Source organism: Solanum verrucosum, unplaced genomic scaffold (genome assembly GCF_900185275.1).
Source record: "Solanum verrucosum unplaced genomic scaffold, falcon-dt-bn FXZP01000610.1, whole genome shotgun sequence".
Lineage (NCBI taxonomy): Eukaryota > Viridiplantae > Streptophyta > Magnoliopsida > Solanales > Solanaceae > Solanum > Solanum verrucosum.
The window spans coordinates 839-27,436 of record NW_026020522.1 but is presented as its reverse complement, the minus strand read 5'-3'; the positions used below and the strand labels follow the sequence as shown (position 1 = coordinate 27,436).

Sequence of the window (26,598 nt, the reverse complement as noted above, 5' to 3'; positions counted from 1 at the left end):
CAAGGAGGGGTTTTCATCCTTGGTCTAGTAGACCTGTTCATGCAGCTATTCAAGCGTCCGGGGGAAGTTATTTTGATCAAGGGTCCTAGAACTCAGGTCAGACTTCTCAGGGTTGCTGTTAGAGGTTTTAAGGTCATGGTAACCATTTAGTATATTCAGATTCTTCTCAGTATATGGTTGTTCCTAGTCTGAGTCTGGACAAATCAATAGAGATTTCTCCAGGTTTAGAGCGGCAGGCCGACATCAATCGTGTTTTGTAAAGCGGTCACTTCATCTCTATTTTCATAAGAAAAAGAAGTGAGTAAAATTTCCAAATTCAACTTGGAAAAATAATTCATAACAAAACACTAATATCGTTAAAACAAAATATATGTTATTTTATGAAAAATGAATACAACTTATTTCTTTTTGCCACATTTGCATTAGTTGGTCTTGATTCATTCAATTCATATTTGACCAAAATAAGACTTTTACCAAATCTAGAAACCACTCATTAATGCAAGGTAAGCCCATTTTAAGAAGAAAAAAAATTGTATTATAATTCACCAAGTGATTTAGTTCCTCTAGAAAAACACTAGAACTTTTCTTTCAAAATGGAGAAGGTTGAAGAAGATATGGTGTTGGCATATTCACTGTGACGCCATGGATTAGAAAATTGGGAAATGGTGGCTGCCGAATTCTCAAATTCCATTTCCGATCGACGTCGATGTATTCCTCAATTTTCGTCCATGGAATGTCAGGTCAAGTACAAAAGTTTAAAAGAGCGTTTTAAGAGTCTATATCAAACATATTTTACTGAAGAAGAAGATGATGATAGTGGATTGATAAAGCTGATGGCAGATAAACTTACAAAGACATATAGAGATTATTGGACAGAGCAAGTCAAACTAATGGATACTCCACTTCAGTATGATATATCTTTCTCATAAATCCTTGTTTTTTCCTTTTTGATTATTTTTTACTTGTGATGTTTGAAGAATTATGGGTTTTCACTATTTTTTTTGTTTGATCCACATTTATATGATGGTTTTACAAAAACAAAATTATCTAGGAGATACAAAATACATTTAAAGATATATATTTTTCTATGGATTATGAGTTAGGGTGCAAATAAAGCATCACTAATTGGTACACTAATTTTTTTTTCAAATAAAATATTCTTGATTCCAATTTTATCATTACAAAAAAGGAAGAGAAATGAATAATCACTATCATTAAACATCAAAACTCCATTGTTAATATGTTTAGAAAAAAATTGTCAAACAATATTATTACCTATATACTTTTTAACAGTGAATTTCGTAGATAATTTTTTTTTTATAAAAATCACTAATGATTGTTAGCTTTGATAATTGGCCTCATATAATTACTCATTAGTTTTGGCTACTTTTATTGTCCAAATTTATGTTTGTAAATTAATTTTTTGGGGCACTGAAAAGAAAAACTAAAAAGGAAAAAAAATATGTTTTTGATAAGTCAAATTGCTTAAATGTTCCAACAGAAAAAAACTTTATATTATTGATGGTGCCTTTCCAAACTAGAAATTCTTATTTATTTTTAAAAAATAAAATAAAATTGGTGTTAGGGAAAGGGAAAATGTAGGAGAGCATTACATGATAGGAGTCCAACCCTCATCAATAAATTGAAATTTTAGTTAGTCAACCAACAAAGCTACTAAGATTTTCTAATTAGTCATTCTTTGTATGTTACGATCTTTATCAAAAAGTTTGTAAGATTATTTTTCATCTCTCTTCAAATGCATATTCTATTCTTCTCGATGGTTTCTATCTAAGTGTTTATAATTTTCACTAATAGTCATATGAGGGTGAAATTATATATATCTGTATTTTTATTATAAGTTTGATAGCAAAAAAAGTAATTTGATTACTGATATCTTTATTTATGCTATGTTTATGTAGGGAAAAATCTCCGAATATTTTCAAACAGGAAGCTGAAGAAAGAATAAAGTTAAATGAGGAAAAAAGTGATGACAAATCTAATGAAAAAATGGAGAATATTAATCAAGAGTTCATAAAAATCCTTGATGTGGTGAGATCTCACAAGCATTGTTGTCTTTTTGAATCTCGACTTCCCAGTCAAGTAAATAAATTGTTAATCTTTATGTTGTGGTTTGTTAACTTTATATTTGTACTTTAATTTCGAACTAAAACTTTGACAATTAAAAAGAATACTTCATTTCTTCTATTTCATGTGAGGTTCTTTCCTCTTTGTTCTATTATGAAAAAAAATAGTATTTTCTTAATTGAAACATGATTAACTTTAAACTTCACAATTTTTTATATTTATGGACATGTTTAATTTGACTCAACACAAAACAAAGAATTTTGAAACTTATGGTCTTAAATACTTTGTAATATTTCTGTCACTATAAAACTTCTCACTAATGGTAAAATGGAAATTTATGGCTTGATTCTTTTCAAATATAGAATCATGTCATTTATATTTAACAAGATTGATAATAAAATGGTGTTACATAAAATCGGAAAGAAAGGAGTATCTGACATGTTTAATACAAAAAGTTATTTGTTTTCTTTTTAAACACATTGTGAGATAAAAATTTATAGTATAAGGATCATAAAACATGGATTATATATTCCTTTTTAGTGCTAGTATTTATATTTTTTCAGGAAGATCTATATTATTTTAAACAAATTAAGCAGCATATGGATTTACAGATTATTCAAAACAAGTTAGAACAAAATGTTTATTCGATCTTGGAAATCGACAGCTTCTTTAGAGATCTATTATTGATTTTCAACAACGCCATTGTTTATTACCCAAATGAAACTCTTTAGTATTCTGTCGCGCTTGAACTCAGAGACATTATTGTGAGAGAAATGGGTAAAAAATCCTTATTTTGTCGTGAAATTGTGTGCGGATTACTTGCAGCAAGTAACCCAATGTTGGCCAAACAAAAAATAGAGAAAAGAGCATATAATGCACATAACAAAGCTCAAGAAGGTGAGTCATCGGTCAGAAAGAGTGTGAGAGTGAGAAATAAGCTGGCTTGCGAATTCAAGAATGATTCGGATTTTGATTGCAAAGGGCAACAAAGAAGAACGACAAAGAAAAAATGAGAATATTTTGGGAATAATGAGTGAAGCTTACTAAAAGGTGGTCGAGTTTCTAGGTGAGTTAATTTTTTTTTGTTTTGTTGTTCTGGTAATATTTCACAGTTTTGTGGTTTGAACGAAAAAAAGTCACATAATTGTATTAACACAATTGAGTTGATGTTGTGAACAATTGTTTGGTATGTGATTTGCATCAACCTCTTGTGTTAGTAGAACGGGTGGAGTAAATGTCTTTTGTTTAGTGACTGAATGTGGTCCGCCATGGCTATAACTTCTCATTGAAACTCTATTATTTCACTCATTATTCTACCATTTTATGCCTTGTAACTCATGCAACCTCGCACTAGCCATTTATCTACCCAATTCACTACCCCATAATCTTCCTATTCATTGCAAGGAATAATTTCCTCCCAATAAATAGTGATGGTCTTACTTTGTTTTGGTGTATAATAAAATATAGACTTCATTAAAGTGAGTGAAAAAAAAGAAAGTTTGTATTAGTTGAAGGGGGGTGTTCTTTTTATGGAGCTTTAGATTCAATTCTTGTCCAGAGTTTGCTAAGTTGGAGTTTGTGGTTGGGATGTGATGTATCCTAGAGGGGTCAAGTCAAGAGGATTACTGCTAGGCTGGTGAAAAGATTTTTTTTTGTGGGCTTGAATCTCCTTAAAGAGAGCAAGATATCCACACCTCATCCTGAAGATAATTTATTTCTTCATTTTATTTTCAATTGTAATTTTGTAATTTTGTAATTTCACCAACAAAACCTACTTGATTTTCACATATGAATATATATCATCCTGCAATATTTTATGTTATTTTTTTGACAAAAACTATACTATCTGGTCACTCAAAGAATATCTATGAGTAAATCAAAATTTGTTATCTCTATTGCTCTTTTGTTGTCATATTTTTTTCTTTGCAACCATGTTCTGAACTTTTTCTTTCGAATCGTGGGTCTATATTAGAAACAACATGTTTATCACACAAGATGGGGGTAAAATATGTGTACATCTTATCCTCTTCAAACTCACTTGTGAGATTGTATTGGATATGTTGTTCTTTACTAAGAAAACCGACTTCAAAAGAGGTCCAGATAAACCCATCTTTGAATTGCATGTGAATCGATTAGAAACAACATCTTTATCCCGCAAAGGTAGGGGGTAAGATCTTTGTACATCCTACCTCCTAAATTGAACTGTAAGATTATATAGAATATGTTGTTCACTATTAAAAAAGGGCCGATCTAAACAAACCGACTTCACAAGAGGTCGAAATAAACTCACCTCGCGAAATTGATTCTTTAAAAAATCAAAATCAAGACCCAACAAAAAGAGAGAAAATTCCATGTTCACTTTCAGGCATAAACCATAGTGATTACCCCCCCCCCCCCCCCCCCCCCCCCCTTAACTTCAATTTAAACTTGGCACCTAATTGAAGAAAAATTTCGTAACACAAACATTGACTTGGCACAACTAAAATTGTACACCCACCAAAACATTGTTTTCATTTTAGACTGAAAAGAAGAACTTCCAATGAAGATTGGGGGGTGAGTTCCCTCTTCCTCTGGCCGGAACTTCAAAGAATAATGGGGTTAAATGCTGCAAAAACAGGTAAGTTCTTAGTTTGTTACAATTTTAGGACTTCCATTTTATTTTGATTATTTGTTGTTTCAAAATTTTGATTTTAACAAAACCAAGATTTTAGACGATCATTGTTTCATGTTTTAATTTTGATGGATTTGTTGTCAAAATCTTGTATAGAAAATTTTCAAAAAGAAAAAAACCTATATTGTTATTGTGAAACTTCAAATTTGGGTATCCATTGTTTAGTCTATCTTGACCCAATCCATCTCAACAAAAATAACCTTTGGGTGGGCTAATGGCCACCCGAATTACCCCACCTATTCTTCTAGAAGGATGTTGGTTTCAAACCTCGGTACAAACCTTAGGAGTACTCCATGCCAATGTGCCTTGGATGATCCACATCTCAAGGTCAGGATCAGGCGCCAATGAGCACGTTGAACTATCCATGCATTGAGAGCCATTTATTTATTGACTCATCCATATTGACGTACCTAAATTCGCCCAACACACTTATTTGATACCTTATTGATTAGATTATCTTGACCCAATCCATCTCAAAAGAAGTACCCATTGGGTGAGTTAACGATTCAACCATTTAATAACTCAATCATCTTGACCCATGCAGATTAAGCTCAACCCACTCATTTGACACCCGTAAGCTTTGAATGAAGCTATGAAACTGTAGTTGATTTAGATGAGTGAGCTACCGAAGTTAACTAAATTGTATTTTGTCACAATGAATGGTTTTCAAGTGTGTTAACATTTTGACTCTTTTGCACAAATAAAATCTTTGTATGTTGTTATTTCAATTTAGATCTAATTAGGAAAAATAGTGCAAAAATAATTGTTTTGTCATAAACAGGAGAAAAAATCTTGTGAGGTGCCAAGACTTTTAATTTTATATTGGCCAAGACTTCATCAGCACCAAGTTATGGTGATTTTAATAAAAGTTGGTCATAAATTGTGACTAATTGCCTTACAAAAAAAATCATGATGATCGTCAGGATTTTGGCCACAAACCTGGATAAATCACCATAATCATTTCAGCATTAAAATATCATATTGATTGATTTATCTCTTGATATCTTTGGGATTGTTCTGAAGGAAGTGGAACTGATACACCCCTACTAGTATTTTTGAGCTCTTTCCATTTAAACTTTGTAGTTTCAAGAAAATCAAATTATTTTCTTTCTATTAAACTAAAACTATGCTCTTGATGACTTAATGATTAATGTGTGTGTAGAACTTTCCCATCCCATTTCAATGAAATGTTTTTTTCTTTACTAATCGTGAATAGCTTGGTTCAAGGGATTTAAATCTCTCTTTTCAAAAGAGTTGAACATGGTGAAGTTTGGCATTTTACCTAAACAACTTTGTGATGAATTAACCGATTATGGTCTAACGAATGATGAACCTGTAGAAGTGGTAGCTATGAAAAAGAAGAGTCGTGAAGCACGCTATATTAGCAATTTGCAATGCTATTTTATCCATTAATATTTTCTTAAATTTATTTTTAAGGTTAGTTAATATTTCTCTTTCTTGACCTTTTTAGTAAGATTGTAAGTTAAACAACTCTTAACTACCATTCCTATATATTCCATTGTGTTAACCTAGGAATTCTTCCTTTTTTCTCCCATTCTTTGTCCTCAATTAATTGAAAGTTCTTATTTCTCGAGTTATCCCGATATGTTGTCTGTATGTGAAGCATCTCTCCTATATTTCTTTGCACTTTTCAATATTTTATTGTTAAAACGATATTGTGAAATCACTTTGACCATACAAATAAATAAATTCTTCAAAATTTACTTCATCTCCATTAAAGACTCACTACTATTCACTTGCATTACAATTTTCTTACTTAAATAGTCTTGCCTATAAAAGTAAGATACACCAATATTGAAGATGGAAGTGTAGTTACGGTAAGAGTTCTCCATATTCCCTTTGGCTAATCATGAAAGAGAATGTGGACCATTTTTCTGGAGATGATAATATTGTGCTCTCCTGATTTGATACGCATAATTCCTTTTCGTAGCTGCAATAAAAAAAAGGTCGAAGTTATAATCGATAAATAGGAGACCTCACATCGATCTATCATCTACATGTACTTTTACTTGTTCACTCATTCTTCATGCAAGTGATTCAAACCAAAGGGAGGATTTTCTATTTTTAAGTCTGACATAAGTACTTGAACATGAGAAGGGTTTCAATGTTTACTAGATTTCTCTACTATAGAAGTCTAATGGTTAGGGGATGTCAATTCTTTAGATTTTCTTGATTACTGTGTATGAGAGTTTGATATCTAAAGAGTAAATCATCCTTAATCATTGTGTATGAGAGTTCATTGAGAGAATCATCAAATTCGATTTCATATTATTCTCAAATTGAGAACGGGATATACTATATTAGAATAGAATCATCATATCATATCATAACATAATATAACACAATAATGAACAAAAATCAAAAGTTGAGTTACTAAAATACCTTTGATGGATGTCTTTTTTATTTTCATAAACCAAATTAAGAGGTAATTAAAAAAAATGAAAAGAGAAAAAGAACAGTTACAATGGAGAGGAAATACCAAAAATTGCATTTTTCCTTCATATATATATATATATATATATATATACACACATCAATTCTTCTGCAGGATCATACAATATATAAGCATTTGTTATCCAAGAAAGAAATAATTAAATAGAATGGGCGTTCATCAATTTTAGCTTGTACTTTTAACAAATTTTGTTACGAATTTACAACATTAATATAATTTATATCGTATATACTAAACAAAGGTGTATACAAATTATAGAAAAGTCATGGTGTCCTATACAAAGCTGTATAATAATTCTAGACCACTGTCAATATAAGCTTTCAAAAGGAATGTATGTGCTTCACTTTTTCAATAATCTGCTTCACCTTCTTCAATGGTTCTTCGTGCAAATAGGATGGATCGTTTAGCTCTGAAGCCAAGCTCCGATCCCCAAGAAAAGCACGAAATGATTCTGCAACTGAATTTGACAGAGAACTGAGATTATATCCCCCTTCTAAGAAAAACACGCAACGTCCCCCACACAAATCTTTTGCAAGTTGCTTAATGCTGGAGGCTAGCATGTAATATGTTCCTGTTGTGAACTGTAAGCTGGCAAGTGGATCCAACAGATGGGCATCATACCTGAAAATTTTAGACGACACGTTAGTTCAATTACGTTAGATAAGAAATCAGAAAGTCCTATCTTTATGTTTTAACATCCTTTTCTGCTAACAACATTCAAGACCAGAAACGGAATATATGAGGCATGATAGTAGTGAATAGACCAAATTTCCCGCCCTCATTACATTGCTAGTTTAGCAGAAAACACAAGCATAATACATGATCCATTATTCATGTCAAAAGAAAAAGGAACCACACAGTAGCAGAACAGTAAGAAAAGTAAAAGGAACTGTGTTTAAGTCATATGTTTCGTTTTATATTCCTAATGTTGAGACTATCTTGACAGACAAGAAAATTACCCAGCTGAAACAAGGATTATATCTGGCTTGAACCTTTGAGCACATGGTACAATAACTTCATCAAAAACTGTTCGCATTGCTGTATCACCTGATCCTCCAGGTAAAGGGAGATTTAGTGTTGATCCTTCACCATTTCCACTACCAATTTGATCTATCTTACCAGTCCCTGGATAACTTCCAGCCTACATCGATCCAAGGATAAGTGAGCATGACTGATAAAATCCATGCAATTGTTAAGTTCCAGACTGTATTAATTCTACACATCGAGGTGCATAGCTGGCATATAATGACAGAAATCCTGTTTTCCTCTAAACACAACGTTTGAATGAGGTGAAACGAGGAACGCATCAGCAGGGGTGAAGGTTGTTTCCTTGTAATGTAGTAGGTAAAAGAAGATAACAATATCATACCCAATGTGATTCCACAAGTGGGGTCTGGATAAGGTAGGATATAGGCAGACCTCACCCGTACCTTTTGTGGGGTAGAGAGGTTGTTTCCGATAAACCCTCGGCTCGAAAGAAAAGAGAATAATCTGATTGCGTGGTAGCACAAAAATATGACAGCAAAATAACAAGATACAAGGCAAATAAAGCAACAGATAGTACTACACATTGAAGAAAAGAAACAGTGGATTACTAAATAATGCTACTAATAAGGAGAAGCGGAGAGGAGGTTAGCCCCATGCCTCTCCCACACAAAGTATGACAACACTCGGCTACCTACCATACCAACCTTCTAGCCTAATCCTCGCCCTCCACATTTTCTTATCTAGGGTCATGTCTACGGTAATCTAAAGCTGGCACATTCATGTCTAATCATCTCCCCCTATCTAATAACAAGATACAAGGCAAATGAAGATAAGAAACTACACGATTACTAAATAATACTATAATATGGAGAAGCGGAGAAGGGCTAGCTCCATGCCTCTCCCACACAATGTGACAACACTCACTACCTACTAACCTTCTAGTATGATCCTCTCTCTCAACATCTTCTTATCTAGCGTCATGTCCTCAGTAAGCTGAAGTTGCCACATGTCCTATCCAATCACCTCTCCCTAGTTCTTCTCGGCCTATACCTCTATTTTTCCCAACTCTTGTTATAGTCAACCTCTCACATTTTTTACTAGACATATTGCTTGCAACTATAGCATTGAATACGCTCATATCCCTACCATATCTTCTTCCTTGAGCAGCAAATGCAACAATCTGAACATTTACTTGCTTGAAAACGTTTTGTGTGAGAAGACGTTGCTCTACACGAAGTAATTCCCTAAAACAGATATCCAAGGAGGGAGACAAATCATGATTTATCAAGTTAGAGCAAACACTCAAAATCAAATCGCAATTTCATCAAAAAAAAAGTTGGTCTCGCTTGCTTTGCTTGTATTATATAAAGAGATTCAACACGTATTTCAACATAAACAATATTAGTAAATTTAGCTCTAAGTTTTCCTGAATAGAAAGACTTTGTTAAGAGTAATTAGCAATTTCATGCTTTAACTAAAAGTGTCTTATGCTATTGTCATGGTTGTAAACCTTATATAAATAATCTTATATGGCCTTTGCAGTCTTATATATCCTGAGATTAAGGACAATAAGAGGGTGAATTGACACTAAATTCCATGTCATCACTTGAGCATCTTTGACTTTCCACTGACCTAACTTTGTAGGATCCGACACTTCCATCTATATGGCCCCATAATTCTTTTTCCAGTGACAAATAGTTGAAACAAAAATTTTCACGCAGAATAATTTGTTCCACATTTTTCTAGTGGAACGAACATTGAAGGACTCAAACTGATGCAGTGTTATTGAAAGTGCACTCAGCCCTATAGCGAGGCTCAAACATGTTGAACGTTTTGCCTCGCTTATGTTCGCTTCAGGTCGTCATCAAGGTTCTAAGACATACTTTTCCTTGCCAATGAACCTCTTCTCAAGAGACAATACTAAGTCATTGATATTTCACTTTATCGTAATTATTTTTCAAATTTCTTTGTTCTTACATTTTTCATTCATACTTATAAATTATTTGTCTTGGACTAAACATATAATTTGTATTTTTTTCTCCCTTTGCGCCTTTTTCATTAGAGCCACGCTTTATTTGCACTTTGCACTTAAATCCCCACGAACCTTAGAGTTGTTTTGCGCTCTTTGCTTTTGATAACACTGTACCGATGTGAAGTCATGTTTTTGAATAGCGAAAATAAAAAAACACAATGATAAGAAAAAAAAATATCTAAAATAACCAAGACCAAGAACCCTAAGTATTTAGTCTCTACATACTTAGGACTAACTGTTGGTGAATAACTAAGAATACAAAAGCTTCCAACAAAATCAAAAGTAACAACGGATCAAGAATAAATCTTACATATTCCATATTGAGAATATTTAATGTAGATCCTACAAGATACTCTATGATCTGCCCATCATGCCAATACACCCCTCCTCCTCACATGCTCAAACCATCTCAACCTCGTATCCCTATCTTGTCCGCCACAGTCGCTACTGCCACCTTACCCTGTATAACCTCGTGTTTCTAAGCATATCTCTTGTAATAAGCCCATACATCCATCTGAGCATCTTCATCTCCATTACATTTATTATTTAAATGTTTGTGTTCTTGACTAACCAACACTCGGCCTCATACAAAAATATCGGTCTAACCAGCACACTGTAGAATTTACCTTTAAGCCTTGGTGACACAATATTATCACCCAGTACCCTGGATACGAGCCTTTATTTCACCCACCCTGTTCCAATACGATGCACGACATCCTCATCAATCTCCCCATCTCCTTAGATTATGGACCCAAGATACTTGAAATTTCTTTGTTTTCTATGACTTGTGCATTGATCTTCACTTCCACCGAAAGAAGTGGAGAGCCATACAAATCCACCAAACCAAAAATTAACCTTGCTGATGTTGGACGAGATAATTGTAACTACCAAACACCTTCATTTTAGTATGTATCTCATTATGTGTTTTGAGACTTCAGATAAGTTGAAAATGAATTTTGAGACTTGTTGGAATGGTTTTAGTTTGTACTCAAGGGGCTTGGTTGAGTTTCAGCACTTTTAGAACACTTGGAAGATCTCAGTTGCATCTAGGAGGTATTTTGGGATGTGACAACAATCATAATTGATGTGTTTTATTTCTGCTCATTTGTAACAAATAAAATGAAGGAAAGCGTCTGAGGAGTAATCACCAAGTCCCAAGCACCCTTGAACTGAACATAGTGTCAAGAATAATCATTTTTGTGGATCACTAGATCTGGCTCAATTATTAGATAAAACAGAATGTTCTTTGGTTCATTCAAACTACATTTTATAATAGCAGTTGATTCAGAAGTAAAAACGTCAAGATTTCCCAAGCAATTTGTTCAATGTAATGTGTAGCTTACTTGGTGAGCTGAAAGGAAAAATATATCTGGGTTCTCGTAGAAGGCAACATTGGTTCCATTTCCATGATGAACATCAAAGTCTATGATAAAAACACATTTCAATCCATGCTTTCTTTGAGCATAACGAGCAGCAATAGCAATATTTCCAAACACACAAAAGCCCATGGCCCCCTTTGGAACAGCATGGTGACCAGGAGGTCGAATTAGTGCAAAAGCGACAGGAGGATCTTTGCTTACTCTGGATGCTGCAACCTGAAATATCAGATGAAACAATTACTCCAGCTTTGAGAGAGAAGTTTACCAACAAAACGCACCCTGAACTGATTGCTACATTAAACGAAGTATTCCCAGTAAACTGAAATATTACTAACAGCTTAGACTGAGACATTACCACTGAATCAACCAAGGAAATCCCAGCTCCAGCTGCCAATAACGACTCTTGGAACGTCTGTTCACATTGCCATAGGAACACTTGGTGTTAATCTTTCTCACGGAACTCAATAATTTTAGGAACCTTATTAGCTCATACAAATTCAAAAACTTGCCTGATTAAGAGTAATTATTTCATTAAATATTAGAAAACTTAGAGTATGAAATTTACTTAAATGGAATGTTAATGTCTGTGGGGTTATGCACAGGGCTGAGCTTTCATAGTTACACTCCTCCATCATCATGCATAATGAATAATTAAACAGTATCTCCATATGTTTAGTTGATCAACATAAAGCACCATATATGACCACTTGTGTCTCATTAGGATGATGTCGTAGACTCATACAAGAAGCAACTAGCTTTTCTGATCTGAGTTTTCTGATTAATCCTCATTCATGATGTCCTACAATTTTGGCGCTTGCCTAAAATGTCATGATGAGCTAGGGTAGGATTAATAAGAACTTAAGAAAAGCAATTGAAAGGGATTTAGAGAAGATACAACTTAAAAGTACCAACAAGAACAATTGACAGATATCAACAACCCTACTTAGTGCACTTAAACAGCACTCCTAAACTATAGGATATCCTTAAATAGAATCAATCCACTTGAAAACACCATTAAAAATCTTGAATCAAAGTTTGGATACCATCCAACTCCACAAAATACATCAATCATCACAGGTAAGCTAACCCTAGTTATTCTAGGAAACCAAGTATTTATATACTAGGTCTAATTATTACATATTAATGACTTAAAAGTCCCTTATTAGGCCTAAAATGGAAACGGGCTGAAATACAGTTTCTGGACTTGATATAAAGAATGCAAGGAAACAAAATCAAAGTTTGGTAATGAGGTGGTTATGGAGATATACAAATGAAGGACAATCACTCTAATATTCATAATTCTTTTTAAATGTAATTTAATATTTTAAAAAATATATCATTTAATATATACTACTTTCATCCCAAATCAATAATATTTCAATTTTTTTTCTAATTTTCGTCAATAATATAATTTGATTTTATTATTATTTTTTGAATGTGCATTCGGAGTTCTGCAATTACATTTTGCAATTATGGCGGGACCGTCACATTTTTGGAGAAAGAAAGTATTACATGATATAATGACTACATGTATTATACTGCACAACATGATAATCAAGGAAGAACAGTGTTATCAAAGGCGAAAAGCGCAAAAAATCTCAAAGGTATGTAGGGGATTAAAGCGCAAAGTGCAAACAAAGTGTGGGCTTTAATGAAAAAAGGCGCAAAGGGAGAAAAAAAAACAAATATATATATATTTAGTCCAAGACTAATAATTATAAATATGAATGACAAATATATGACCAAAGAAATTGAAAATAATTATGATAAAGTGAAATATCAATTATTTAGTGTCACTTCTTCATAAGAGGCTCATTGGCAAGGAAATGTTTGCCTTAGAACTTTGATGGCAACACTTAAGCACACATAAAGCGAGGCAAAGTGCTCAACACATTTTGAGCCTCGCTTTAAGGCTTAAGCGCGCCTTTTATAACACTGGATGAACATGATCTTAATGGACCAATTCAATATGCCATAGAGGCTCCAACTACATAAATGGTGGTAGATGAAAATCTCCGGATGGAATAATTTTTATTTAGACATAAAAAAATTAAGGACAAAAACTCTCACTTTAAACTTCGTAATGCATTAGTAGAGCATTTATGGGAGTAAAGTAATAATTTTGAAAGTTGAGTGTTTATGTGATTGTATTTCACTTTTATTTGAATTTGTCCATTAATTAGTATATTATATAATATTTTCTTGCAATTTATATTATTTAGAAATGTAGAATAAAATATAAATTTATATTATATAAAAATTTTGAAATAGTAAAATTTTATATCACATGAAAATTATATAAAGTGATTATTTGGGAAAAAGAACGAAACGATTTATATTATGAAATAAGAAAATAAGATTAAAATAGAATATACTGAGGAGAGAGGAGAAGATTCTTTTTTAGAGAGTAAATAGAGAATTGGGTTGGAGTTGGATGTCTAACAAAATAGAGAACTCTATATTTGGAGAGTATAATAGAGTATAAGGTTGGAGGTGCCCTCAGGTTTCTATTTCCAGATGTTGTCATACTACATCAACAACAAAAAGCTAAAATCATTGAAGTTTGGAGTAACCAAGGCTGGGATCTCAGTGACAGAAGGCCTCTAAATGACTTAGGATATGGATAGATTCATAGAATTCCTCAACATTCTCAATTTCTTCAAAAGGAGTCTCACTAGAACAAGATAGATTACGGTGGCTGAGAGACAATATAGGGATCTTTTCAGTCAAGATAGCAAATTATATGAGGAATCAGAACAACCACCTTAATCTGTAGTGGCCCTGGATGCATTTATGGAAACCAAGATACCATACAAAGTGACATGTTTTGTTTGGTCAGAACAAAGCAACAACTATGGCAACACCAACACCAGTAAGATAGGGTGCGCCTGAGCCAACTATTGGGACTGCACCCCGAGGGGGAGCAATGGCGAGAGGCCGTGGTAGAGGTTGCGGGAGAAGGCCTACTAGAGGCAGAGGATAAGCAACTGGTCCAACTAGTGATGGAGCAGTGACCCCTCCATCGGTTGACGAAGTAGCGAGAAAGGGTGATGAGGGGGAGGATGAGCAGATTCATGAGAAGGAAACACCACCCCAGCCTACTCCAGAGATGATCAACCAAGTTTTCACTTATCTTAGCGGGTTATCTAATCAGGGCCAGGCACCCCAGCGTTTTCTGCACTAGCAACTCAAGTACAAGGAGTACAACATGCAACTGTTGTGGCTCCCCGCATTGATGCGTCCTTGGAAACATGCATGTTTCCTCGATTGACTACAGGGCCTATAATGACTAGTGACCAGCATGATCTCTTTATTAAGTTCTTAAAGTTGAAACCTCCCGTCTTCAAGGGTACTGAAGCTGAAGATGCTTATGATTTCCATGTGGATTATCACAAGCTGCTTCATAAGATGGACATAGTGGAGCAATTCGGTGTTGAGTTTGTTACCTACCAGTGTCAAAGGGATGCCAAAATGTTGTGGAGGTCTCATGTTGAATGTCGACCAGCAAAGGCACCACCTATGACTTAGGCAACATTTTCTAGCTTCTTAATGGAGAAGTATATACTCAGACTTTGAGGGACAGGAGGAGAGATAAGTTCCTGAACATAGAGCAAGAAAGATGTCGGTTGCAACCTATGAGGTCAAATTTCATGCATTATCCAGATATGCCACTCAGCTTTGCTTCAGTCTGCAAGAGCGGATTCGCCGCTTTGTGACGAGACTGAGGTAAGATTTGCAGATTCCAACATTACAAGTAGCTGCTTCTGCAAAATCTTTTCAAGAAGTGGTTGATTTTGTGATAGAGGTAAAGGGGGTGAAACCAGATGACTTCACCAAGGTGTCAACATTTAAGAAGTTCCGTAAATGAGGTAAGGTTAGTGGTTCTTACTCCAGAGGGCAGAGTTCTGGGGGTTATCCACCCCGTCCTCTTCAGTCTTCATTGCAGGTTTCACCTGAGGGTCCGTCATCGACCAGGGAGCCTTTTTCTAAGTTTGGGGGTTATCTTCAGTCTTCTTCATCTTCACAGAGACAAACTCTCGACTCCAGGACTTGCTATGGATGTGGTGAGGCTGGGCATATCAGGAAATACTGTCTGGGGCAAAATCAGGCTTGGTATGATTAGAGTTACAGATCTCCAGCAGTTAGAGGTAGGGGTGGTCATGGTAGAGGTCGTCATTCAGGAGGACGTGGTGGCCAAGGTAATAGTGGTCACCAGTTCGGCCGGGGTGGCGGGCAAGTTGGAACTACTGTAGCGTAGCCCAATAGAGGCAATAGATAGACATGTGATAAAGCCCATTGTTATGCTTTCCCCGAGAGGCCAGAGGCAGAGACATCCAATGTTGTTATCACAGGTACTCTTCTGGTCTGTGATCGCATGGCTTCTGTATTGTTTGATCCTGGATCCACATTTTCTTATGTATCTTCCTTATTAGCTAATGGAATGCTTGACATGCCTATTCGTGTCTCTACTCATGTTGGTGAGTTTGTGTTAGTTGAGAAGGTGTATAGGTCTTGCCTTGTGACTTTTGTGGGGAGCAAAACTTATGTAGATTTGATTATTTTGGAGATGGTTGATTTCTATGTAATTTTGGGTATGACTTGGCTTTCTCCAAATTTTACTATCTTAGATTGTAATGCTAAGACTGTGACATTAGCCAAGCCTGGGATAGATCCGCTGGTATGGGAGGGTGGCTATATTCCCGCCCCAGTTCGTATTATCTCTCTTTTTCGTGCTAAGACGTTGGTGAGTAAGGGTTGTCCAACTTTCTTGGAACATCTCAGGGGTGATACTTCCAAAGTGCCTTCAATCGAAACTATTTTTATAGTTCGTGAGTTTGTGGATGTTTTTCCCGCAGACCTGTCTGGTATGTCAATTGATAGGGATATTGATTTTTGTATTGACCTGGAGCCGGGGACTCGCCTCATTTCCATTCCCCTTATAGAATGTCCCCAGCTGAGTTGAGAGAGTTGAAGGCCCAACTTCAGGAGTTGTTAGGTAAAGGTTTTATTAGACCGAGTGCCTCTTCTTGGGGTGCTCCAATTTTATTTGTGAAGAAGGATGGTAGTTTTCGGATGTGCATAGACTACATGCAGTTGAATAAGGTGACTATTAAGAACAAGTACCCCATTCCTCGCATTAATGACTTGTTTGACCAGTTACAGGGTGCTTGTGTGTTCTCAAAAATTGATTTGAGGTACGGTTATCATCAACTAAAAATACGAGCAATGGATGTGCCAAAGACTGCTTTTCGAACAAGGTATGGACATTATGAGTTCTTAGTAATATCTTTTGGGCTTACGAATGCCCCTGCTTCTTTCATGAGCCTGATGAATGGAATTTTTAGGCCATATTTGGATCTCTTTGTTATTGTATTTATTGATGATAATACTGATCTACTCCAAAAACAGGAAAGAACATGACGAGCATTTGAGATTGTATTGGGGTTGTTAAGGGAGAGAAGGCTTTATACCAAATTCTCCAAGTGTGAGCTTTGGCTCAATTCAGTGTCCTTCTTGGGGTACGTGGTTTCTAAGGATGGAGTGATGGTGGATCCCACTAAAATTGAAGCAGTGAAGAGTTGGGTAAGGCCTACTAATGTTTCAGAGGTAAGGAGTTTTGTTGGTTTAGCTAGCTACTACCGTCGGTTCGTTAAGGGATTTTCTTCCATTGCTTCCCAACTGACCAAGCAGAATATTCCCTTTGTATGGTCGGATGCGTGTGAAGAGAGCTTCCTGAAACTCAAGACCTTGTTAACTACTGCACGGATTCTTGCCTTGCCTGTGGAAGGTAAGAATTTCATTGTTTATTATGATGCATTTTATTTTGGTTTAGGTGCAGTGCTAATGCATGAGAGTAATGTATTTGCCTATGCTTCAAGGCAATTGAAAGTGCACGAACGTAACTATCCGACCCATGATTTCGAGTTGGCTGCAGTTGTATTTGCATTGAAGCAGTGGATGCATTATCTACATGGGGTCAAGCGTGAAGTGTATACAGATCATCGTAGTTTACAATATGTGTTCACTCAGAAGGACTTAAATTTGAGGCAAAGGAGGTGGATGGAGTTACTGAAAGAATATGACATTACTATTCTATATCACCCAGGAAAAGCTAATATTATGGCTGATGCCCTAAGTAGAAAAGCAGAGAGCATGGGAGTTTAGCCTACTTACAAGTTTCTACACGCCTATTGGCTAGAGAGGTTTAAACTCTGGCTAATGCCTATGAGACTGAAAGTAATTGAGAAAGGAGGATTCTTGGCTTGTGTGGAGGCAAGATCTTTTCTTGACAAGCTTAAAGGAAAGCAGTTTGATGATGAGAAGCTGAGCCGAATTCAAGACATGGTATTGCGAGGAGAGGCTAAAGAGGTTGTGATTGATGAGGAAGGCGTCTTGAGAATTAAGGGGCGGGTATGTGTGCCCCGTGTTGATGATTTGACTCATACTATCCTTGCAGAGGCTCATAGTTCGAGGTATTCTATAGATCCTGGTGCAACCAAGATGTATCGTGATCCGAGAAAACATTATTAGTGGAGTAGAATGAAGCGAGACATTGTTGATTTTGTTGCCCAACGCCCAAATTGTCAGCAGGTAAAGTACGAGCATTAGAGGCCTAGAGGGACACTTCAATGAATGTCCATTCCTGAATGGAAGTAGGAAAGAATTGCAATGAATTTCGTGGTTGGTCTGCCAAAGACATTGGGTAAGTTTGATTCTATATGGGTAATTGTTGACAGATTAACTAAGTCTACTCACTTCATTCCAGTCAAGGTGACTTATAATGCAGAGAAGTTAGCCAAACTCTATATCCGCGAGATTGTTCGATTGCATGGAGTTTCGATCTCCTTTATATCAGATAGAGGCATGCAATTTACTTCTAACTTTTGGAGGACCTTGCAAGATGAAGGTACTAGATTGGATCTTAGTACATAGGCACAATATAAACCCCATACATCATCATACACACGGAAACCATTCATAATAGTACCTAGAGCCACTTATAACAATTTAGGCACAATCAATGGATACAATACACTGCCTTCCTCTTTATCTTAACTCATTTCTTCAAGCAACCCTTAGGGAATACTTGGTGCAATGTATCACCTTAAGGTTACCAAGGGTGAACTTACATATAGCCTTCATCAATCCAACTACATATATTCATAGAGTCATAAGCACACCATAAGACATAGTCTTCACATAGGAACTATCACCTAAGACAACCCCCAAGTCACACTAGTGCAATGTGCAAGTAGCATCCCATAATACTACTCCCATCAAGTGTTCCTAGGAAGCCACCGTAGACTAGGCACATCATATTCAACAAGTCATAACATCTTCATTTAACATTAGACATAAGACCAACATACTTCATAACATCATATAAGGACTCATTCATTTACTACATCATTAGTCATAACCCATTTAGTTCATATCATAGATAAACCACCCTCACAACCCCTTCACAAGCTCACTTGTGCAATGTACACATGGAGTCCCATACCCCCACATATACTAAGCAAAACTATTAAGAAGTCATAAGTGTAATTCTCATGCATAAACATACTTCATGTCTTGACATAAGTAAAGTCAACCTTAACATGCTTTCATGTTAATACATTGACCATATTCTTCATTACATAAAGAGCCTAATCATAACCTCCCTTAGAGTCCACTTGTGCAATGCATAAGTAGGGTCGATAGTCCTACCTACACTAAGTAACTCTTCAAGAAATCATGACTAGAGTTCATATTCTTATCTTAGTTCATTTCTTAACTTTCGGGAGACATTGCCATAAATGACATAGACCATGTGAGCTACATGGAATCCGGTGTTCTACTCCTACACCGAAAAGAGAGGGTACTACTTGCCAAAGTAGGACCTACATACATAATAGCTATCTAGTGGATCCACTAAGCTAAGACCTACGAGGGCACGTAGTTATGGAACAAGGAGATTGGTACTAGAAAATCTTGACTTACTAAGCGTGGAGGTTTCCATCTCATGAGAAAACATCTATGTTGGGAACCCGAACTTGCTAAACATGAAGGTTCTCTTGTGGGAAGCCGGACTTGCTAAACGTGAAGCCCTCACTGTCATTTTTCATGTTCACTCGGTGCTAAGCTCCAACTCCCTTTTTAAACATCTTTAAGCCTTTATTTAACATTAGTTCATAAAGTAGGCTTTAGAGACTTAGTCCCTCATATCATATTGCTCAAAGGTTTCTAAGATGAGAATGACCTAACATCATAGAACCTACATTATGTGAGAATGACCTTTCACATAGTCATACCATATTCATAACATAGTCTAGTTTAGAGTACAATTGAGGAAACCTTTCAAGAGACTCACTTTCACTAGATTATCATAAACCTTATTCATTCATTCATGTGTGTGTACATATGTAAGAAAGTCTTTCACATAAACACCTTTATACAACACATATTCATACCTTGCTAATCATACACTTTGCATGCATAATAAGATGTACGGGTGCATATAAGAGTTAACCTTTCAATAGACACCATAACACATCCTATTCATAGCTATACATGTAGAGTGTGTGTGTGTGCGCATATTGGTCCTCATAGTGACATATTAGCAACAACATTGATATTAAGTGTTCTTCCCTTAAAGGGATCAAAACACATTCACAATGTCCCCAATTCATGAGCAATTCACATATAAAGCCCTTAGGGATTCTAGACCACACACCCATACACCCACACTTCATCATAGGAGAGAAGGACACATTCAACATTGAATAGGTACTCTAATATGTATATGACCAAACATTCATTTAAGGGTCATATAGGTAGGGGTCATTCCACAATAGTACCTAACATAATCAATCATGTAGACCACACCTTATCCCTAACATTATCATTCACATTTTACTCTTCATCATCAACACACTTTAAACATCATGCTAGCATTGAGGATTTCATACATAACCTTCATAGCATAACTTTATAAACATATGCATCATAATCATCAATTCACTTCACAGCTATTGTCTTCAAGGCCATGATCTCAACATACATAGATAGACAACCCTATTCTCTTGTCCTTCCTATGACCTAAGGGATACATACAACTCTCCAAGTTAACCTTAGAGAAAAACACTATCCCAACTCATGGAACAAAGCCCCTTTTTCCACTCTTAGGGCAAGCCTACACAAGAACTCTGATTCACACAAGGACAACCATGAAGCATCACTCGTAAGAAAAAAGGCAACTTTCAACTCACACTAGTTACCACATTCCTTCAAAACTCCTCAAATCTTCACCATGACTTTCTACTCTCATTACCCATCACCATAAAACAACTCATCATGCTAAAAAGGATTTCATTCTTACCATAACGACTCTTACCATACGAGAAGTACACCACCATACAACATTTTCAATGTAATGCTCCCAACCTCATAGGTCACACATAGCCATGATTGGCATCACAATACGATTTCCAAATCTACCTTCATATATATACTCATATAGTCACCACATCATAATAAGCATTAAAACTCACATTTTCTTCCCTCGTTCCTTGCAACATCACCCCTTCCAAGTAATCACATCTAGAAGACCACCAGACAAGGGAAAATAAGAGAGAGAGATCATAGGGAGTTAAGCTCTACTGCATGACACAAGATTAATGAAAAAAGTGAAACTTCTATCGTCCTATAGCCTCTCACTCATAGATGTGTCGCAACTCACACCGATGAACAAGACTCTACTAGACGTGGCTCATGAGACGTTGAATCCTAAGACCATTTTCATAACCTTATGCTCTGATACCAAGTTTGTAACGACCGAGAGCACCCCCTAGTCGTTACCGGCGTATTCGACCTCTCGGAGGTCTTATACAAGCCCTTAGCATTCGTCATAGCATTTATCATAGAAAAATAGTGGAAAATTTAAAACTTTTTCATAATATAACACAAGACATAAAAGTCACCTCATTAAACCTTTAATACAAATATTGGAGTACTACGTCTCAAGGTAGCCATCTTAAAACATGACTACAACACAAGAGGGACACAACCCTTACAATACAAAAGAAACTACTATCTAGTACATAGAACTTATAGAAACTCTTTAACATAAATGTCCTTGAATCTTTAAGGACACACCCGAACTTGGGAATAGTAAGCCAAGCTCATCACTTCTAGGAAAGACCCTTTAGTCACCATCACCTACACTTGGTGTAAAAAGAGAAAGAAAAATGGTGTTAGTACAAGAATGCACTAAGTAGGATAACCATGCAAAACATACTCTTAAAAGGACATTTAGTTGGAAACTATGCATCATGCCTTTTTTGAGAAACTTCAAGAACAGTTAGTACATAGGCATAATATAAACCCCATACATCATCATACACATGGAAACCATTCATAATAGTACCTAGAGCCACTTATAACAATTTAGGCACAATCAATGGATACAATACACTGCCTTCCTCTTTATCTTAACTCATTTCTTCAAGTAACCCTTAGGGAATATGTAACACCCCGTATTCGAAACAGACGAAAATGCAGATTTTGAGAAGTTACAGGTGCAACTTACGGTCACCATCCACGGACCGTAGGTCAGACCACGGCCCGTGCTGGTGGTCCGTGGTTCACCACTGCAACCCCTCCCCAGCCAGCTCAGAAAATTGGTTAAGTCTCGACTCACGGACAGACCCACGGTCCGTAGATCAGACCACGGTCCGTGGTCTCTGTCCGTGGATCAAGACCTCCTTTACCCAGCCTCTGACATGAACTACGGTTGACCAGCACGGACCGTCGTTCGATCCACGGTCCGTAGGTCTGACCGTAGATCGAAGGATAGCAGCCAGTTAGCTGAAAATTCTGATGGGTCAACTTCAGATGGTCATAACTTTTAACAAAAAATGAATTATGTGTCCCATGACCTATGGTTAGATAGATAATTGAATTATCTTTCCAACTCCACCGAGTTTGCTAAATTCCGACCTTCGAGTAAAAGGTTATGCCCATTTTAGTGAAGCCCTGTCGGGCAGACTCGAACTACGGACCCAATCTACGGACCGTAGATTGACCTACGGCCCGTAGGTCCAAACCGTCAGTCACTCCGACAGCAGCTAATTTAAGGGTCTTTTGGTCTTTTCCTATTTCGTTTAACCCCTAAGATACGTCGTTTAGACCCTAAATCATGAGGTTTTAATCAGTTTAAACCTAGAAACATAACTAGAACTTACCTAAGTCAAATCATTAATCAAACTTAGAAGAATTAGAACGCTAAGAGGAGAAAAGAGGTCAAGAACCCTAGTTCAAGAACGCAGCAAGTTTTCTTCAGTTCCAGCCCCGAAATCGAAAGATTTCTCCGTGGAATTCGTCACCAGGTATGTGGGATTTCACTAGTGGGTTCCTTTCGCCCATTAGGTCCCTAGAATTCAGTCAGATTCTTGATTCCATGATTATGAACAGACCTAGGGTTTCTAGAATTATAGCAGATCATCATGAATTAGTTATTTAAATGTTCCAAATCAGATTATCATGTTATTGCTCAGTTTATCGCATGAATTTCAGAACCCTAGCTATGTATTTCTTTAGTTCTTGAATTACACATGCTAGGTCAGATATTTCAGTATTCAGTTATACATGCCTCAGTTTATGAATGCATCATTATCAGATTAATTGTTGCATTCTCAGTTTGCATGTTCAGTTCGAGCTATCCAGTATTTACAGAAATTCAGTCATAACCAGTTAACTACTTAATTCATTGGGAGTAGCATAATATCGAGTTGGACTAGGGTTTCAGCGTACCCATATAGTCCCAGAACTACGAGCCACGTAGGTGTAAGTCCCCTCTTTGGGCAACATCAGTTTAGTGATCACGCCAGCATGCCTCTATACCTCTGGCAGGGTATATTGGGTCCTCTCGATGGGGCGTATACATCGGACTCCACATTTAGCTCATGTGGTTTTATGTCGGTTATTAGTAGCTCCCACAGTTCAGTCAGATTCTATTGCATTGACCACATTTACAGTTCATTCAGTATTCATTCAGCATGTTATAAATTGGTCATTGCATTCAGTTAGCTCAGTATTCAGTATCTATATCATGTTCAGATTATTTCATTGCTTTATTGCTTTGTTCAGTTATATGTTCTTTCAGCTTTACTCCATCCTGCATGCTCAGTACCTTTCAAGTACTGACGCATACGTGCGCTACATCTTCTCGTGATGTAGGTTCAGGTTCTCAGCATCCAGATCACGCTTAGATCGATTCCCGATCTTCAGTTCAGCAGAATCAGTTGGTGAGTCCTCATTCTTCGGGGACAATAGTCATGAGTTTCTTTTCAGTATTTTTTTTAGTCTTTAGTTTCAGTTTTGCTAGATCTAGTTAGGGCATGTCCCAACATTTCTAGTCAGTTTAGAGGCTTATTTCAGACATAGTTAGATTCAGCTTAGTGTTTTGAGTTTGATATTTCTTTTGTATTAAACTCTCAGATTTCATATATTCAGTCACAGTATATGGGTATTCCCCATCTTTTCAGATTTAGTTATGATTTAGCTTCCGCATCAGTTTATTTTCTTTAGTATGCTCATGATCATGCCAGCAGGGTTAGCTTGGGATCACTTGTGGTCCTAGGTCCCGTGTCCGCGTCTTGGGGGTAGCTTGGGGCGTGACAAACTTGGTATCAGAGCATTAGGTTTAAGTGTCCTAGGATGTCTGAAAAGCCACACTAAGTAGAGTCCTTTTCATGGGTGTGAAGTGCACCACATCTAATGAGAAGGAGGCTATGAAGTGTTTTAGGAAAACTTCACTTTCTTGATATTCTTATCGTGCGTTGGTATGATCTCCTTTCTAATCCATCGTTATGCGCTTAAGATCATGCCTCTTCATAGAGCTTAGGCAAGGAATGTTAATGCACGCAATGCTAATGCAGTTCCTCTAGTCCCAGATCAGGAAGTTTCGAATGCAGAGTTTCAGAATGCCAATTCAGCTTTTGGCTCAGGTATGACCAACGAGAACAATCAGCAAGTTCCAGTTCCTACTAATAGAAATGATGGATCAGTGACAGCTAGAGTTTGAGATTTTGTTAGAATGAATCCTCTTGAGTTTTAGGGTCACAAGTTGGTGAAGACCCACATAACCTCATTGATGAGGTTAAGGAAATCTTTGGAGTGATGCAAGTGACTGATAATGGTAGGGTTGAGTTGGCATCCTACTAGCTTAAGGATGTGGCTCACATATTGTACACTCAGTGGAATTCAGTGTTAGCCCAGAAACTCTCTCATAACCCTTCTCAGTCTCTACTCCAGTCGGTGACCCAGTTATAGCTAGACGGGCATACAGAAATTGCCCTGTCACAGTCTCTCAGAAAGTCACCTCAGCAGATTTTGTAGAGTTAGAAATGGTAGACTTCGATGTCATTCTAGGCATGGATTGGTTACATTCATGTTATGCCTCAGTTAATTGTAGAACTAGGATTGTTCGTTTTCAGTTTCCAGACGAACCAATCCTAGAATGGAAGGCTAGTAGCTTAGCGCCTATGGGTCGATTCATTTCTTACCTTAAGGCCAGAAAGATGATCTCTAAGGGTTATCTCTATCATCTAGTTCGGGTTAAGGATTCTAGTTCCGAAACCCCAACTCTTGAGTCAGTTCCAGTGGTTAATGAGTTTCCAGAAGTGTTCCCAGAAGATCTTCCTGGAGTTCCTCCCGAAAGGGAAATAGACTTTGGAATTGATCTCCTTCCAGATACCCAGCCTATCTCTATCCCTCCTTATAGAATGGCTCCAGCTGAGCTTAAGGAATTGAAAGAGCAGTTGAAAGACCTTCTAGATAAGGGCTTCATCAGACCTAGTATTTCGCCATGGGGTGCACCAGTATTGTTCGTGAAGAAGAAAGATGGTTCTCTCAGAATGTGCATTGACTATAGGCAGTTGAACAAAGTCACAATCAAGAATAAGTATCCCATCCCCAGGATTGATGACTTGTTTGACCAACTTCAGGGTGCTAGTCATTTCTCAAAGATAGACCTCAGATCAGGTTATCATCAGCTTAGAGTCAGAGATAGTGACATTCCGAAGACAGCCTTCAGAACTCGGTATGGTCATTATGAATTTGTAGTTATGTCATTTGGACTAACCAATGCTCCTGCAACTTTCATGGATTTGATGAACAGAGTGTTCAAGCAGTACTTGGATTTGTTCGTTATCGTCTTTATTGATGATATCCTCATTTACTCTAGGAATGAGGAAGAACATGCGAGTCATTTGAGAGTTGTTCTGCAAACTCTCAAAGATCGCCAGTTATTTGCAAAATTTAGTAAGTGTGAGTTTTGGTTACAATCAGTTGCCTTCCTTGGGCATATTGTGTCTAGTAAAGGAATTCAAGTAGATTCCCAGAAGATAGAAGCAGTGAAACAATGGCCCAGACCTACCTCTGCTACAGATATCAGAAGTTTCTTGGGTCTAGCAGGTTATTACAGAAGGTTTGTGGAAAGATTTTCATCCATAGCCTCTCCATTGACTAAGTTAACTCAGAAAAAGGTTAAGTTCCAATGGTCAGAAAATTGTGAGAAAAGCTTTGCAGAACTGAAAACTAGGTTGACTACAGCTCCTGTCTTGACTCTACCAGAGGGTTCAGATGGTTATGTGATCTATTGTGATGCATCCAGAGTCGGCCTAGGTTGTGTGTTGATGCAGCGAGGTAAGGTTATAGCTTATGCTTCTAGACAGCTTAAGGTACATGAGAAGAATTATCCAACTCATGACCTCGAGCTAGCAGCAGTGGTGTTTGCACTTAAGATTTGGAGACATTACTTGTATGGTGTTCATGTAGATGTGTTCACAGACCATAAGAGCCTCCAGTATGTATTCACCCAGAAAGAGTTGAATCTTTGCCAGAGAAGATGGCTAGAGTTCCTCAAAGATTATGATATGAGTGTGCATTACCATCCTGGTAAGGCAAATGTAGTAGCAGATGTCCTTAG

The 26,598-nt window shown here is 36.7% G+C and overlaps 1 protein-coding gene across 1 annotated transcript; it reads right to left on the bottom strand.

The window, feature by feature from the left end:
- Nucleotides 1–7,440: 7,440 nt before the first annotated feature.
- LOC125809862 (histone deacetylase 14, chloroplastic-like) lies at nt 7,441–14,418 on the bottom strand. The gene is made up of 5 exons (XM_049489424.1): nt 14,392–14,418; nt 11,983–12,039; nt 11,592–11,843; nt 8,189–8,370; nt 7,441–7,850 (listed from the first exon to the last, which is right to left on the bottom strand). The coding sequence occupies exons 1-5, from the start codon at nt 14,416–14,418 to the stop codon at nt 7,550–7,552; spliced, it is 819 nt and encodes a 272-aa protein (XP_049345381.1). The 3' UTR covers nt 7,441–7,549.
- Between the last annotated feature and the right edge of the window lie 12,180 nt (nt 14,419–26,598).